Source organism: Nyctereutes procyonoides, unplaced genomic scaffold (genome assembly GCF_905146905.1).
Source record: "Nyctereutes procyonoides isolate TBG_1078 unplaced genomic scaffold, NYPRO_anot_genome, whole genome shotgun sequence".
Taxonomy (NCBI): Eukaryota; Metazoa; Chordata; class Mammalia; order Carnivora; family Canidae; genus Nyctereutes; species Nyctereutes procyonoides.
The window spans coordinates 11,670,771-11,686,905 of record NW_026575034.1 but is presented as its reverse complement, the minus strand read 5'-3'; the positions used below and the strand labels follow the sequence as shown (position 1 = coordinate 11,686,905).

At 35.3% G+C, this 16,135-nt stretch overlaps 1 protein-coding gene across 1 annotated transcript in view; it reads right to left on the bottom strand.

Annotated features, from left to right (window-relative positions):
- SOX6 (SRY-box transcription factor 6) overlaps positions 1–16,135 on the bottom strand; it is a 411,290-nt gene that overhangs the window by 326,035 nt on the left and 69,120 nt on the right. The window contains exon 3 of the mRNA XM_055317952.1: positions 6,099–6,306. Coding sequence (XP_055173927.1) covers positions 6,099–6,306 — 208 coding nt within the window. The remainder of the gene's footprint in view (positions 1–6,098; positions 6,307–16,135) is intronic.

Below are 16,135 nucleotides of genomic sequence, written 5' to 3'. Positions count from 1 at the left end.
AGCAACACTATTTTAAAAGGTAGATTCTGTTCATTCTATTATATATATATATATATATATATATATATATAATCAATATTCCTATCTACCTATGACCAAAAAATCAAGGTTAAACTTTCAACAAAATAGAAACCTTGTCTATTTTCCCACAAGTCTCACTTTCAGAGGAGGCACTTCAGATAGACACCTTTGTTCATCAGTGTTTCAGCAATCCAGTCAAATCACTGCTCTGAAGAAGGCATTTCTTTAGGGATGGTAGATAAAATACTGGACAATTATTTGGCTGATGAAAGGATCTGCCTGTAAAAGAATAACTTCCCTAATGCTATGTGGAGAGTTTTTGTTTTATCATGTAGATATTGTTTTTAACTAGGCTATAATAAATAAACTTTTTATAGATCAGTTCCTATATATGAGGGGAAGTGAAGGGGAAAGTATTTAGCCTGATAAAGTTAAAACATTCTCCAGGACAAGAATGACTCAGGAAAAGTCATGTTATCATGTCAATCACACAGGTTTGTTATTTATGAGGTATGGCCTTCAAACCAGGATACAGAGGTGAGAGAGAGGCAAGTAATGTATTTGAAAGCCCTTATATGTCCCATAGGATAAGAGCTGTTTCACAAGAGGAGAGGGACCTGGGGCTTTAAATAGGGACAAAACCCAGGCAAATATTGGTGAAGCTATTATACTTCCTCAGATCTGAAATACAGTTTTATAGAGTCAGAAATCCCATTATACTGTTCTGTAGTATTGCTCCAAGCAGATAATTAAAATTAGGAATCAAACTCAAAGTAGAAAAGAGAAATCCTCATGGCTCCCATTTCTAAAACATGTTCCTCTACTTTAAAAAAAATTATTATTAATTGTATTACCACCATCCTGCTCACTCAAAGTTTAAAAAGTTTGAGCAACACTTGAACCATTCCTCTCCCTTGGTCTCCTCACTTAAATGTCAACTCCTAACAATTTATCTCCTAATATCTTTTCCATATGCACCCCTTCCTCCTTTCTCATTTCTGCTGCCTTAGTTCAGGACCTCATTGTCTCTAGCCTGAAACAATTTCCTCAATGTCTCTCCTTCTCCCATACATCCTACAAGGAGCTGCCAGATTAACTTCCTGAAGGACAGCTCTAAATCCATCACCCTGTTGTGCTGAAAAAATAGTCAATGGTTCTTCCACGACCTTCAATCTAAAGTACAAACTCCTTAGCCAAGAATTAAAGAACCTCAGTGAACTAAACGCAAACTACTTTTTCAGTCTTAAATCCCATATACATCTTCACATTCTTTAAAATAGAACATGAACTGTTGTCTATTTTATTTACTTTTTTAGATTTTATTTATTTATTCATGAGAGACAGAGAGAGAGAGAGAGAGAGAGAGAGAGAGAGAGAGAGAGGCAGAGACACAGAGGAGAAAGAAGCTCTCCGTGCATGGAGCCTGACATGGGACTTGATCCTGGGTCTCCAGGATCAGGCCCTGGGCTGATGGCAGATGCTCAACTGCTGAGCCACCCAGGGACCCCCTGTTGGCTATTTTAAAGATCTCTGCCTATTCTGTCAGCCTGAAATGTCCCTCCCCTGAATTTCTGCCTATCCAAATCTTTTATTCTCCAAGACCAGCTAAGACTCATTTCCTTTAGAACATTTCCATGGCTTCCTAGGCCATGGAATCTATCCTGTAAATTCCTATAATATTTTATCTATATGACTCTCATGGAATCTATCATATATTAGACACTGAATTAGAGTTCACTTTGTATATATTCTATCTATCTATCTATCTATCTATCTATCTATCTATCTATCTAATCTATCCTACTAGAATATGAACTATTTAAACTTAGAGACTGTTGTTTTATTTATGATGGGTGCCCCATAACATGTAGCATAGAGGTTCTTAACCTAGGGTCCACAGGCCTCAAGACTCCATCTACAGGATTCAGGAGGCCTTGAATGGTGAACCTGGATGGAAAAATTCTTTTCAACTCACCTCTAATTGAAAATTTGCACTCCTTAAATTGTGGATGCAGGGAACAAATCATAAAATATTCATAGTATGTGTGATGCTGTAACCAAAAGAATTACAGTATATTTTTATATCACATTGTACTAGTTCATGATATCTCAAAATATCTTTTATGTTTGTCGCTACTTTAAAATTTTGGTATTTGAGTCCCTCCAATAAATATTGTTGGTTAATGCATTAGTAAAGTAGCACTTTCTACCATATCACGAAAATTTAAAATTATTTAACAGTTTTATATAACTCATTTTCTCTGTAATTCCATGGATTTCACTTTGTGCATTTAAACTAAGAAATAACCTATAGGTTTCACGAGACCAACAAGGAAATCCATGGCCAAAAAGAAAAAGTAAGCAGATCAGAATCCCTAGATTCTATCATAGCACCTTGCAAAATAAAGAGAAAACTTACAGAAAAATAATCATGATACTATGTAATTCTTGATTAGGGCTATACAAAATATATATGATGAACTATAAAATATTGTATAAGAATATTGTTCATGAAAATTCATAGAGCTTTGGCATTAGAAAAAGACCAATCTGGGATGTCTGGGTGGCTCAGTGGTTGAGCGTCTGCCTTCGGCTCAGGGCAAGATCTCGGGGTCCTGGGATCGAGTCCCCCATTGAGTTCTCCAAGAGAAGCCTGCTTCTCCCTCTGCCTGTGTCTCTGCTTCTCTCTTTGTATCTCTCATGAATAAATAAATCAAATCTTTTAAAAAAGAAAAGAGTGGTTTATGTATACAATGGAAGTGGTTTATGTATACAATGGAATATTACTCAGCCATTAGAAATGACAAATACCCACCATTTGCTTCAACGTGGATGGAACTGGAGGGTATTATGCTGAGTGAAGTAAGTTAATCGGAGAAGGACAAACAGTGTATGTTCTCATTCATTTGGGGAATATGAATAATAGTGAAAGGGAATATAAGGGAAGGGAGAGGAAATGTGTGGGAAATATCAGAAAGGGAGACAGAACATAAAGACTTCTAACTCTGGGAAATGAACTAGGGGTGGTGGAGGGGGAGGAGGGCGGGGGGTGGGGGTGAATGGGTGACGGGCACTGAGGGGGACACTTGTCGGGATGAGCACTGGGTGTTATTCTGTATGTTGGTAAATTGAACACCAATAAAAATTAATTTATTAAAAAAAAAAGAAGGAAGGAGGGAACAGAGCAAAAAAAAAAGAAAAGAAAAGAAAAAGACTCATCTTCTATCTCCTTGCCCTATTAAAATGGAAGTTAAGATTGCCACCAATTGGGGCACCTGGGTGGCTCAGTCATTTAACGCCTGCCTTCTGCTCAGGGTGTGGTCCTGGAGTCCCAGGATTGAGTCCCACATCAGGCTCCTTGCAGGGGGCCTGCTTCTCCCTCTGCCTATTTCTCTGCCTCTCTCTCTCTCTCTCTCTCTCTTTCTCTCTCTCTTTCTCTCTCTCCCTGTGTCTCTCATGAGTAAACAAATAAAATCTTAAAAAAAAAAGATTGCCACCAATCTCCAAGAATAATTTATTATCTTCCAAAAATTATTCCATACATGGAAAGGTACAACCGTTAGAGAGTTAATCTTGTTATGAATGATAATCTGGTTCCTTGCAACTTCTTGTCACTGACGTTCATTCTATCACTGTAGAACTATATAGAACAAACCCAATCCTTCCTCCACGTGACTTTAACTCTTTAAAGACACCATCATATCATCCATCATCTATTTTCTCTGGGTTTAATATTACTAGTTTCTTTAATCATTCCTCTTATTATTTAACTGTAATGTCTATTATCATGTCAACTGTTCTCCTCTGAAAATACCCCAATGTTTTTTAGTCCCTCTTAAAGTGTGGTGATTCTCAACTCAATACAATAATTCAGATGCATTCTATTGAGCAGCGAGGGAGTTTAATGGGAGTACCACCTTTTAAAGGCTGCACACTGTAATTCTAATAATGCTGACTGAGATAGCACTAACAAATTTTTGGCAATATTCATCATGCTGACCCCAGTGCACTTTCTGTCACCTAAAACCATAAGCTTATATATTTTAAATTCATATGTATGCTATTTGAATTTCCTTCAGTAATTATTTGTGCAGCTAGGAGTTTTGGTCACAATCTCTGGACTTAACAATAAGATCTATTAAATTTTACTTTGATGAATTAATTTTAAGTTCATATTTTTGGTTTGTCAAAACCTTTTGAGTTTTGTTTCTTTCATACATTTTATGCAGTATTCCTCCCAGATTTGTAGAATCTGTAAGTTTGATGAGCATATCCTTTTTCACTTCATATTTATACATAATATATCATATACATTAAAATACACTAAAAATGCCTGAATTTTTGATCCCTAAAATATGTCTACTACAGAAAACAAAGTCCAGTAAAGTACATAAAAATGTTCTTTGATAGGGATAAACTACTCTCAAATGAGAGGTCTCATTTTGTAGGTCCCTCTCTTGTACCAAATCTTTAACACAAAATAATAAAGAGGAAGAAAAGAAAACTAACCATGACTTGCAAGAGAAATATTATTTTAAATTTTCTAGGAGTTCACACTGGAAAAAAAATCATCACAATCAATTTCTTTATTTTTACATTAAAGAGCTCTCTAAAGTACTTTGAAAACCACTTTCTTATAGGACTAAACCATCTTTTTGGTAAATCATAATTAAAAATAATCTAGCAAACTCACCTATTCAGAGATTATTGATCTGACAGCTTCACTTATTCTAGAACATAGCTGAGCAGGGGAAAATAAAGTGTCTGAGCAGCCAAAAGTCTATGAACTAAAGATCATGTATATTACCCAGAATCTCTCAGAGATTCACCCAGACATATATGTTTATATTTTACTTATAGTCTAGAGGTTATTTTGATCATCTATTTTCATAATTTATTAATGAGAAAAGAAACAAATTAGAAATTATTCACAACTATGCAAAAAGTAACAGCCTGCAATCTGATATTGAAGGAGGAGAACACATTTCACGCATGCACGCACACACGTATGAAAAGATACCTATAACAAGTAGATACAAGAACTCAAAAGTTTCGTAATTGCAGAGAACCATAAAGCCAAATAGTCCTAATTATCTCAATGATCTCTGGGGGCATCATTACATTATAGCTTGATAAAATGACATTTATAATATGATAATCATAACAATACCCCAAGTTTATGTAGTTTACTGCTCATCAGAGACTTCTATATTCATTATTATAGTTAATTCTCAAAACTTTTACACTTCTAAGCCCTTCTAGGAATAAAATTAAGTTACATGAAAAATTTCCTTATATCTCTATTCCTCTGCAGTGCCAGAGAACTCTAAATTTAACTTACAATGTTAGCAATAAATCCAGAACCCTACATTTCAGTCTAAAATCAGTACCTAAAGAACATACATTGTACAGCAATCACTTATTTTGATTTCTTTAATTTAAAGATATATTAGAATCTTCTTTCTTTTATTCTTTAGAACCTAGACAAACCTAAGTGGACTCTTGAGAGAGTAGAGAAGGTAGATGTGTGATGTTGTAATATATGCCATGTGTTGCAGCACTTCCCTCTTGAGCATTTAGTTTTGACAATATTTGAAAGCTCAACTCTCAATTCTACAACATTTGGAGATGAAAGGATAATATTTATAAATTTGTAATATTTATAAAAATGAGAAATTAGTTTTTATTTTTTGTTTGTTTTTTCTTTTTAAACAGTTGATCTTTTCATAAGACACTATCCATCAAAAGGAAATAAGGGAGAAAAAATGAGAAATAAAGTTGCAGCTGCAAAAGTTTCCATGCTACACCTTTTTCCAGGGTAAGGCTTGCAGTCCGTTTAAAAATGTGATTTGTTATCATAAGAACAAAATGAAATGCACAAAGTTTTAGAAAAATGGAGCTATCTGCTTAATACTCTCAATGGATTACAATCTGCCATCACCATGGTAGCCTGTGAATAACTTTTTCCTGGCTAGTGCCAATTATGCACCGCTTTGGCCCTTGAAATCCCACTCAGTTTTTTTTAAAGGCCTGGAATCTTTGAAAGAATAAAGCTCAACAGTTAAGTCCACACATACCCTCTTGTTCAGTCCGAGTCATTTCCTCAAGCTTCTTCTGTTTCAGTGTGTCCACCACATCGGCAAGGCTCCCTTTGCGGCGTTCTGGGGTTCCAAAAGTAACACTGGTCATTATCTCGCGGTCCCGACTCCCTTCGTCAGGCTTATGTGGTGAGGTAGAGGTATTTCGGAAGGAATACAGGGAACATAACTTATTATTCTCTGACTCCTAGAAAAACAAAATAAAATAAAACCATTAGAACATTTGTTTATTTGCATGCCATTGGAGAAAAATCTCAGAATGACAGCATATGAGGCTTAGATGGACAAATAATATTAGCCATTTCTGCTTTAAAAATACTAAACATTAAAGAAGCAATTATCAGAATTAACTCCCCTTGAATTGCAGATTCAAACTGTTTTTTTGTAATTAAAGCCAACCGAAGTGGTTCAAAAACTTAATTTTAAAATGGACACTTAGACTTACGCATTTACACTCTTCATTTAAAATAGTTCAGATTCAATTATTAATTATTAAGATTGGCAAAGTTTTTCTTTTAATTGGCATTTCCGTTAAATGCTCCTCCCACAGCCTAAAAAAAATGTATATCACAATAACATTATCGTTGAATTTATTTATTTATTTTTTTATTTACGATAGTCATACAGAGAGAGAGAGAGAGAGAGGCAGAGACATAGGCAGAGGGAGAAGCAGGCTCCATGCACCGGGAGCCCGACGTGGGATTCGATCCCGGGTCTCCAGGATCGCGCCCTGGGCCAAAGGCAGGTGCCAAACCGCTGCGCCACCCAGGGATCCCCATTATCGTTGAATTTAGAACCAAAAGAGAAATTAGCTTCAATATCCAATGTTAATTATTCAACAGAACATATATAAAATACCTAATCAGTGCCGGAAAGTTAGCCAACCTGAATATTTTTTGTGTGCTGGGGTTTAAGGAAAATGATTTTTTCCTAGCCATACATCTGTTAAAGTTACAAAAACCTTTTTCCATTTCTTATCTTTACCACTTACAGTGTAGCACATAGTCACACACATTTCAAAGTGGTTTGTTTTTATGTTTGCTTGTTTGATTGTTTTTAAAAGAACAACTTTGTTACAAAAACATTTGCACAAGAATTACTTCACAGTACAGACAAAGTAGCTAACTAGTAAGAGGGTTAGATCTATCTTCTGGGGGGAAAAAATGGAAATCTGAGACTGAAAATAATAAACACCTCAAAGTTTATAGGAAGAAAATGTTTTTATATATCTCTAAATCAGAACAGGGGATTGTAAGCCACTATTATTTGGCCACAGCCCATCAGTAATCTTAAATTCACCTCATCTGTGTGGGCATGGGTATTCTCTTGCCCAATAAAAAATGGTATGAAATAAATAAAGCATATAGCTTTTGTGACTCTCATCAGAAGCATGAACATATTAGCTGTTTCTATATCTCTCTTCCCCTTCACAAAGAAGCCCAGTAAGCTTCAAGAACTAGAGGAAGAAATATGAGGCAAAAGTTACAGAAATAACTGGTTTTCCAGGGAAATGGAGCCTAAACAATATAAGTTTCTAGATAACTGTACCCAATAAGAATTAAAGCAACTAGGCATAGGACTGAGCTCATAGGAGGTGGTACTGAATAAGTAGTGGGTACCATTATTCTGATGGAAGGAGCAGATGGAACCAAGGCATTTCTCTTCCCCTCTGGACCCAAGGAGTTGTTTAGCAAAAATTGTTATGAGTCTTAAAGTAAACTGAATATGTGAATCCTGAGTATATACTAAACACCATTGAATTGTATACATTAAATAGATAAATCATGTGGTATGTGTACTATATCTCAATAAAGCTGTTAAAAATATTGCGAGCCAAATCAATCTTTTTTAAAATTTCCATTACTAGCACAACGCCTAGCATAGAACAATGCTCATTGCTTTTGTACTGAAATAAACTGAAAAGGATAAAATAAATGGGGTAGGGCAGGAAAGAGAGCTCCTCTTTACCTTGCTCCTAGATCTTTTCTTTTGAGAAATGATGTTTTATTGCATTTAACATTTACAATAACTCTATGAGGTAATGCAGAGGAACCCCTTCTTTTAGAAACCAGTCATGGTTAGTATGTGACTTCTTGGGATGATCAGTTCATTCTCTGCTTTGTGCAAATGAAAACTCAGAAATGTGTTTGTCAAAGTCATTTTGATCTCTTAGTAATGTCCCTATCAGAAATCTGACCTAGACTTTCTTGAACCAGTATCACCATTGGGTCAACCATGCTTCCATCACTTTCATTTCAAGTGTAAACGAGTCTCGTATCATAGCTGATAAATCAAAATCAAAAACAAAAACAAAAAAGAACTCTGACTCAACCTAAGAGGTTAAAGACCAAGTCAAAACAACAGTCACATGGAAGTGGATTACCTACAAGCAAGCCACCATTGATCATAATACAAAGGGCTTTCCCATCACTCCTAAATTGAAATTGAAAGATACCCGGAGTGGCTCTCCTGCCTGAGGAAAAACTTTAAGCTGTATACAGAGCATGTAAGGCTTCATACAGTACCATTTTTTTTTTCTGTCAGGTCTAATTTCAAACAGTTTTCTTTACTCATGTCATTTGTGAGACAGACTGCTTTGTTTGTTTTTGTTTTTGTTTTTTTACCTGTGGGAATGTAGCCACTGCCATTCCACACCACAGACAATCACCATGGGTTCCCACACCAATGACCCACACTCCTCAGCCACGTAATCTGTGCAAACTGGCTCAACACTTCCAAGAAGCAGAGAGCAAGAACCTGAAAAGTCATGATTTTTCCAAAACATTGACAAGAACTACTTGTGATATGTCACCAGACACCAACATAGGCAGTGGATACAATCATCAATAGTGTAAGTCATATAATTTAAGTCATCTTACACCATCCTGAGAAAAATGGAAAGGTGCGAATTTTTACCATTTCTAGCCCTCCCTTTTTAACTTTCTAAAACTTAAGGAATAATGGTCTCTCATGAATGGAGACCTATAGACAACTCATCTGTGTAAAGGGGTACTCAAGTCCAAACAGTTACAATGAAGAGAGTACTGTTACATGAAAGGCCACAGTATCAAATCAGAAAAAGAAACTTGACAAAAGATCTCTAGGGTTTTGTTTTGTTTTTTTGTTTTTGTTTTTGTTTTTTTTTTTTAAGGAGCTAGGTAATTTTTAAGTAAGTTTTCTAAGGGGAAAAAAGCCCAACTCATTATGCAATTTCTTAAAAGCAAAACAGATCCTATGAAATATCAATTTGAGGAAAGATGCCCAATGATAATTTCTGTTGCATCTTGATGCATGCAGCACAACTGTGGAGAGATCTGAGACAGCATTTCCCTAAAGCAATGGTTCTCAAACTTCAATGTTTAGAATTCCCTAGCAAGTACATTAAAATGCAGATTCCCTCACCTCCTTCTATACCTGCCAAAGGTGGGGCCCAGGAATATGGAGTTCAATAAACGTCCCGAGGGACTCTCATGTATAGGTCCTCTCTTTCTGATGTGTCCCACTTTAAGAAACACTGATCCCTATGAAAAAGCAATGAAATAAATGTGCTTCGCCTGATTGTAAAAATATGGATGTAATTACAAAAATTTTTAAGAAGGCTGGTTAGTTTTAGTTTTTTAAAAAAGAACATAAAGATTACTTCTCTTTTTTTGTTCTTTCTTGTGAAAGCAACCACTGTATAACGTGACTGAACAAATGAACATCAAAACAAACGGAGCATATGGGGACTGTTCATTCAAAGGCAATTTGCCATAAATTTGTTTTCTCTCAATCCTAGCCTTAGTGTCACCATCAAACCTAACAGTAAAGATAATTTTTGAAATATTATTTAAAAGGATCCCAGTCCCCATACGAAAACTAAAGCAACATTGGTTCAGATCATCTAAAGACCTTTTTTCTGACAATCAATTAAATACAACACAAAATGATATGCAGATGCCTGAAAAAGCACATAGTAGAACAACAACAACAAAATAGTCATTTGGCAAAGTTTCTAGAAAACACAAGCAATCTTCGCAAATTAAAAATATTTAATTAAGATGTTTCCATGTCTGAAGGGGATAGAAAAGTAAATATTAAAGACAAAATACATGTGAGGTGATGGATGCTAACTAAATTTATTGTGGTAATCATTTCATAATACGTACATGTGTCAAATAATTATGTTCTACACTTTATAAAATGTTATTTGTCAGTTATATCTCAATAAAACCAGAAAGACATTTTAAAATAAATATTGCTCAGATTTTTCAGAGGTTGTTATTCAAAACAGCTCAGCAGTGGCAATAGAAAGATGTTAAATAGCCTTCGCATGGTACTGTGAATATATCAAATATACACAAAATTTTGAGCTTTTGTGCTTCATGTTCCTTTCCTCTTGAATGTCCTACATTCTCTTTGACTATTCACTCAACCCACTCCTCAAAGCTCAGATCAAACTGCATTTAATCCTTGAAGTCCTGCCTGACTATACTGGGCCTCACTATCCTCCTACCCCCTGAACTACACATTGAAGCACTTAATCAGAACCATACAACTTAGCATTTAATAATATACTAGAATAAATTATTCATTACTATTTTGCATGTATTAGTCATATTTGAAACTAAATTTTAACACTTGAAGGATTGGGGCCATGTTTCTTCTATATGCCCCCAGAGCACCCAACAAAATGTTAAGTACATCATCAGCTGCTGAACTTGAAACAACTATTCACCAAATATGTCAAAAACAATTTAAAAAATAAGGGTAAGAGTAAAGATTTGTTCTATCAGTGACAGGATTGCTTATTTAAGCAAAACACTGAGAACTGAAATACTAAAAAAGTAAAGGATTCATTTAATAAAAGATGACATAGCTACACAATGGAATACCACACAGCCATTAAAAACAATACTATAAAAAAAACAATACTATATATATTGAATATAGAGTTGTTTATAGTGATGAACAATTGAGGGCAACTTGCATGTCCAATTTTAGGGACCATTTTGAGGGCATTATGATTTCATCCAGATGGTAGACTAATTTGAGATCATTAAAATCATATTTTTACAGAATATGTAGTGACATATGGGAATATTCATAATGTTGTTGGTACAAAGTTATGTTAGTGAGAAACATCAATATACATTTTTTAGAAAAATATATATACAGAAGAAAAGACACCAGAATGTCCAACAAAACATTAATGGTCCTCTCAGTATTGGGATAATAGGTAGTTTTAATTTTCTTTTTGAAGTCACCCATATTTTGCAAATGTTCTATTATAAATACTACTTTTAAACAGAAAATAAATATTGTTGTCAAGGTTGAATATGAATACCATAAATAAATAAAAATAAAAATATTTAAAAAAAATTTTTGGGATCCCTGGGTGGCGCAGCGGTTTAGCGCCTGCCTTTGGCTCAGGGCGTGATCCTGGAGACCCAGGATCAAATCCCACGTCGGGCTACCGGTGCATGGAGCCTGCTTCTCCCTCTGCCTATGTCTCTGCCTCTCTCTCTCTCTCTCTCTCTCTCTCTCTCTGTGTGACTATCGTAAATAAATAAAAATAAAAAAAATATTTGAATATGAATACCAAAATAATGTTGCAGACATACGTCATTTACAAAGAAAGATGTATTAAATGGGGAAAAGGATATTTTATTATATCATTTAGTACATAAACTCAATTTTGTTGCATGTGTGCATTGAGGTAAATGTGGCTACAAAAGAAATAAAAAACTGGGAAATGTATATCAAAATATTTATACTGATTTCTAAATGGTGAAGAGATTATTGGTTATTTTTTATTTCCTTTTTGCTTTATGTATTTTCTAATTTATCACTGATGAACACATTGTTTATGTAATAAAGAAAAATAAAAACAATTTTATTAAGAGATGCTTTAAGGAAATACAAAATAGAACGTAAGAGAAAAAAAATTGACTCTCTTGAAGATGTCTAGAGGGGTAGTGTATTATAATCTCCCCGACTGAACCCAGAAAAAATAACCAAGCTTTCTTTCTTTGACATTTCTGCAGTGGAGAGCTCTCAAATAATATTTTCTAATACATTTAATTTCTTAAAAAGGAATCCTTGTATCAGCTAAAATGTGGATCTTTATCATTATTACCCATTTGTCCTCAAAAGATACACAAAATCAATCTATTTCCTCTTCCGTGTTAGAGTTAAATATCTTGAGGGATTGGATTATAGTTCTTTTCTAGAAGATACTCCTCAGTTTCTGCACATAGCTTCCAGACCCTTCATCATTCTCCTCTGATTCACTCGTTTCTAGATGTTGTTCTTAAAATGTGCTGCCAAGAACTGAATACCAAAGTTCTGTATCTTCATTCTCAGCGAGAAGAAAAGTAACAGTCAGAAGGTTAGGTAGCTTCCCTTATGTGACACAAATAGAATTGGCAGAACTAGTCTAAAATCCAAATGTATGGGGCACCTGGGGGGTTCAGTGGTTGAGCGTCTGCCTTTGGCTCAGGGTGTGATATCAGGGTCCTGGGATCAAGTCCCTGCATTGGGCTCCCTGCTCAGTGGGGGGCCTGCTTCTCCCTCTGCCTGTGTTTCTGCCTCTTTCTGTGTATCTCATGAATAAATATTTTTTAAAATGTAAAACCCAAATGTAGGTTTTCTGACTCCAAATCCAGTGCTTTTCCCATTCTACAGGACTATAATAGAAATAATAGAATCACCCTCAACAGTAAAAGATGCCATAATTCCAATTACACCTACCTTCTAAATCCTTTTGTTACCTTGCATTGCCAGAGAGGAACTTTACCTACTTTGAGACAGGAATTCCACTTTGTTATTAACCCTAATCCAAGAGTTACCAAGAAATAAATGCTTTATATTGGTTATCTCTTGTATAAAAATCACCCTAAAACCGTTCTTAAAACAACTATAATCATTTATCTTTAATAGTTTCTGTGGATCAGGAATTTAAGAGCATCAGGGTTGGGCAGTTCTGTCTCAGGGTCTCCCGTGAGGTTGCCAGTAAGTCAGTGGCTAAGTTTGGAGTCATCTCAAAGGCTTGAGTATTCACAAATGTGAACACTTCAAAGTCTGGGCTGGGAGCTGGGGTTTCTTGGACATCTTCCTCTAAATCTCTATGTGATCTCTTCACATGCTCTTTTCTCTCCAGGATTTTAGCTTCAGACTAGTTAGGCTTCCTACATGGTTAGTTCAGGTCTCCAAAGGAGCATGCCCCCAAGAAGAGCCAGATGAAAGCTATGTCACTGTTTCTAACCTAGACCGGAGAGTCATGCCATCTAACTGTCAGGGCAATCTATTCAATAGGAAGTCACCAAGACTTCCACATAGTCAAGAGGGTGGGTTTTAGACCCTGCCATTCTACAGGGTGGAGTTATAACTATATCCTCAGACAGTTGCTGTAAGAAATGAATAATATATAAAACACTTAGGACAGTGTCTATCACTCAACATATGGTAACTCCTCTTATTATTAAATTTCAAACATCCTTCATCCAATTGTCCTGTGTTTCAATTTTTAATTCTGAAAATACAGTCATGATGACCACTGGCACCATTTGTAGGTTTTTATTTATTCTTATTCATCTAAGTATAAAAATACTAAATGACATTATTCTCTTAATATCAATGCTCAAAAATCACCTCCTTTATAAAGTCACCCCCAACTAATTCCATCAAGATCTGATCCCTCACAAAACCCCAATAACATCAGCATTTGTAGTTAGGTTCTTCTAGGGAAACATACTACCATTTCCCAGTTAACCTAACTGCATATAAGCTATCTCTATTCTGTCCTGGAGTAACTACAATACACTACTGCTCTTAGTCATCTGGCTTGCCAACTGCACCTTGACCAGGAATATGAATGGGCAGTCATAACTGCATGCAGAGGAGAGCTGCAGGCTGAGGTTGCAGAAGTCAGATAAGATGTCAGGAACTGAGACAGCAGAGACCATAGGTCAGGAATGGAATCTTGCCCTACATAATAGATTTGAAACCCATATACAGGTGGAAGGCATTGCTGCTGGGAGAAATGACTGGGAAATGGCCTCTCTAAGCAGCTGCAAGAATCAACTTCCCTACTTGCTGCACAATATAACTGTAGGGACAGACTATTACCCTCTCTTCCCCTTCCCCTCACCCATTAGCAAGGTTGAATTAAATGTGTTCACTCTTATTGCATTGTATGTTGTCATTTCATTTCTGTTTTTGTTTTCCCTTTTAGTTATACTACCTTTCCAATTACAGTTTTATCCTCACTCTAGTCTACCCTCCCTCTAGATAAGATTCATTGGGATACCAAATTATAAGTTTATCCCTGATTTCTGACAGGCCCCAATCTATAGCAAGCTTCCATTTCCTTAAACCCTATTCTAAGTCATTCAAACAAAGTCCAAATCCTAAAAAATGTTCTTTTGAATACTCTCTTACTGAAACATTCAATGGGTCTCTATGGTGTGTGTTCTCCCTATTGTAATGTGTCATAAACCAAATTTGTTCAACTACAGGTGTGTTCCTGTTTAGCTGAAGGAAATTAATGAGATGCAATGTCTGTAAAGATATTAAAAACAATAATAAAACTACTGTTTTGTTTTAAATCACTGTGTACTGATTTGTTTTAAATCACTGTGTACTAGCAACTCAGCCATGTCAGTGATCAATCTTCTCTGCCATAACAAATGGCTTCCACCCCTCTCCTTTTGTATGCACTCCATTTTATATATTTTAAGTGTCAATTAAGCATTCAACTTATATTCTACAAATTACATATATGCATGTTAAATAAATAAATATTAATATATATATGTATATGCTGGATATGTATTGCTTTTTCTGGTTCCCCACTTCAAACGACTCTTCTTTGATGAGCCAAAAACTACCTGCCAACTGTGCTGTATAAGACATATTCTACTTTGGTATTATTGGGTGACTGACAGGTAAAGCTTTACCTAATCTAGGTTCCAATAACTTCTTACTAACAAAGGAAATCTAACCTTTTTAATATGCTGAAAACTAAATTGCTAACATTCATAGGTTCTTTCTCAGAGGAAAATGTATGTTCTTCTCTAATGTGACATATTTTAAGGAAAAGCACTGGTTTAAAGAAGCTTACATAAATGAAAATACTGAATTTGGTTCCAATTAACAATGAATTATTCCTGATAAAAGTATCATTAATTCTAATAGTAAGACAATGCTTTATTCTCTTTCTCTTTTATTAAAACTGATACTTAGTAGAATATGTTAGATTTATATTGCATTCTCGAAGTTGGAACAACATCATGCCACTTTACACAATTATCATACTGTTCAATAATGATACATTTATTCATGATGTCCCAGAATATAGATTTATTACCAATATTTGTCAAAGTGTCATGATTCTAAAAGTAAGAAATGCAAGCTATTGCTCTTAAAGTGTTATTTTGACTCAAAGAAAAAAATTACTAAGTTTTTAAAATGGTGATGAGGATCACCGTACTTAATAAATGAAAGTAAAATACAGAAAAAATATTAAAGTCTCCAAACCTGCCAAGACAAGCACATAAAAATAAGCTGTGCATCATCTGTACACTATCAGCCTCACAAATAGAATCAAAATCTCAAGATTCCAAGGTCCTTTAAAAATCCGATTGCTCAATCCCATCTAGTACTTGAATCCCTGTGCAGAAAAAGATGGTATAATAGTTAACAAAATACAGGCTTTCTGGGCCAGATTTTGTAGTAAAGTCATAGCTTTTCCACCTACCTCCCACAAAATCCAGGCAAGTTAACTAACTAACTCCTTGGAGGTAAGAATATTTTATGACTCTTTGGTAATGGAATAGTAAGAAGACCTTTAAGGCAGGCAGGCCTGGTAGTGAATTTACCAACACATGGAACAACATTCTATCAAGGTTCGGTTATTAGCAGATTTGTGTAGCTACCAACTTCAGACAGTTAACTTCCACCTGGCAATTGATTAGTATTCAACTACCACATGGTACCCAACTTAAACAATACTACCAGGCTAGGTTGAATTGGGC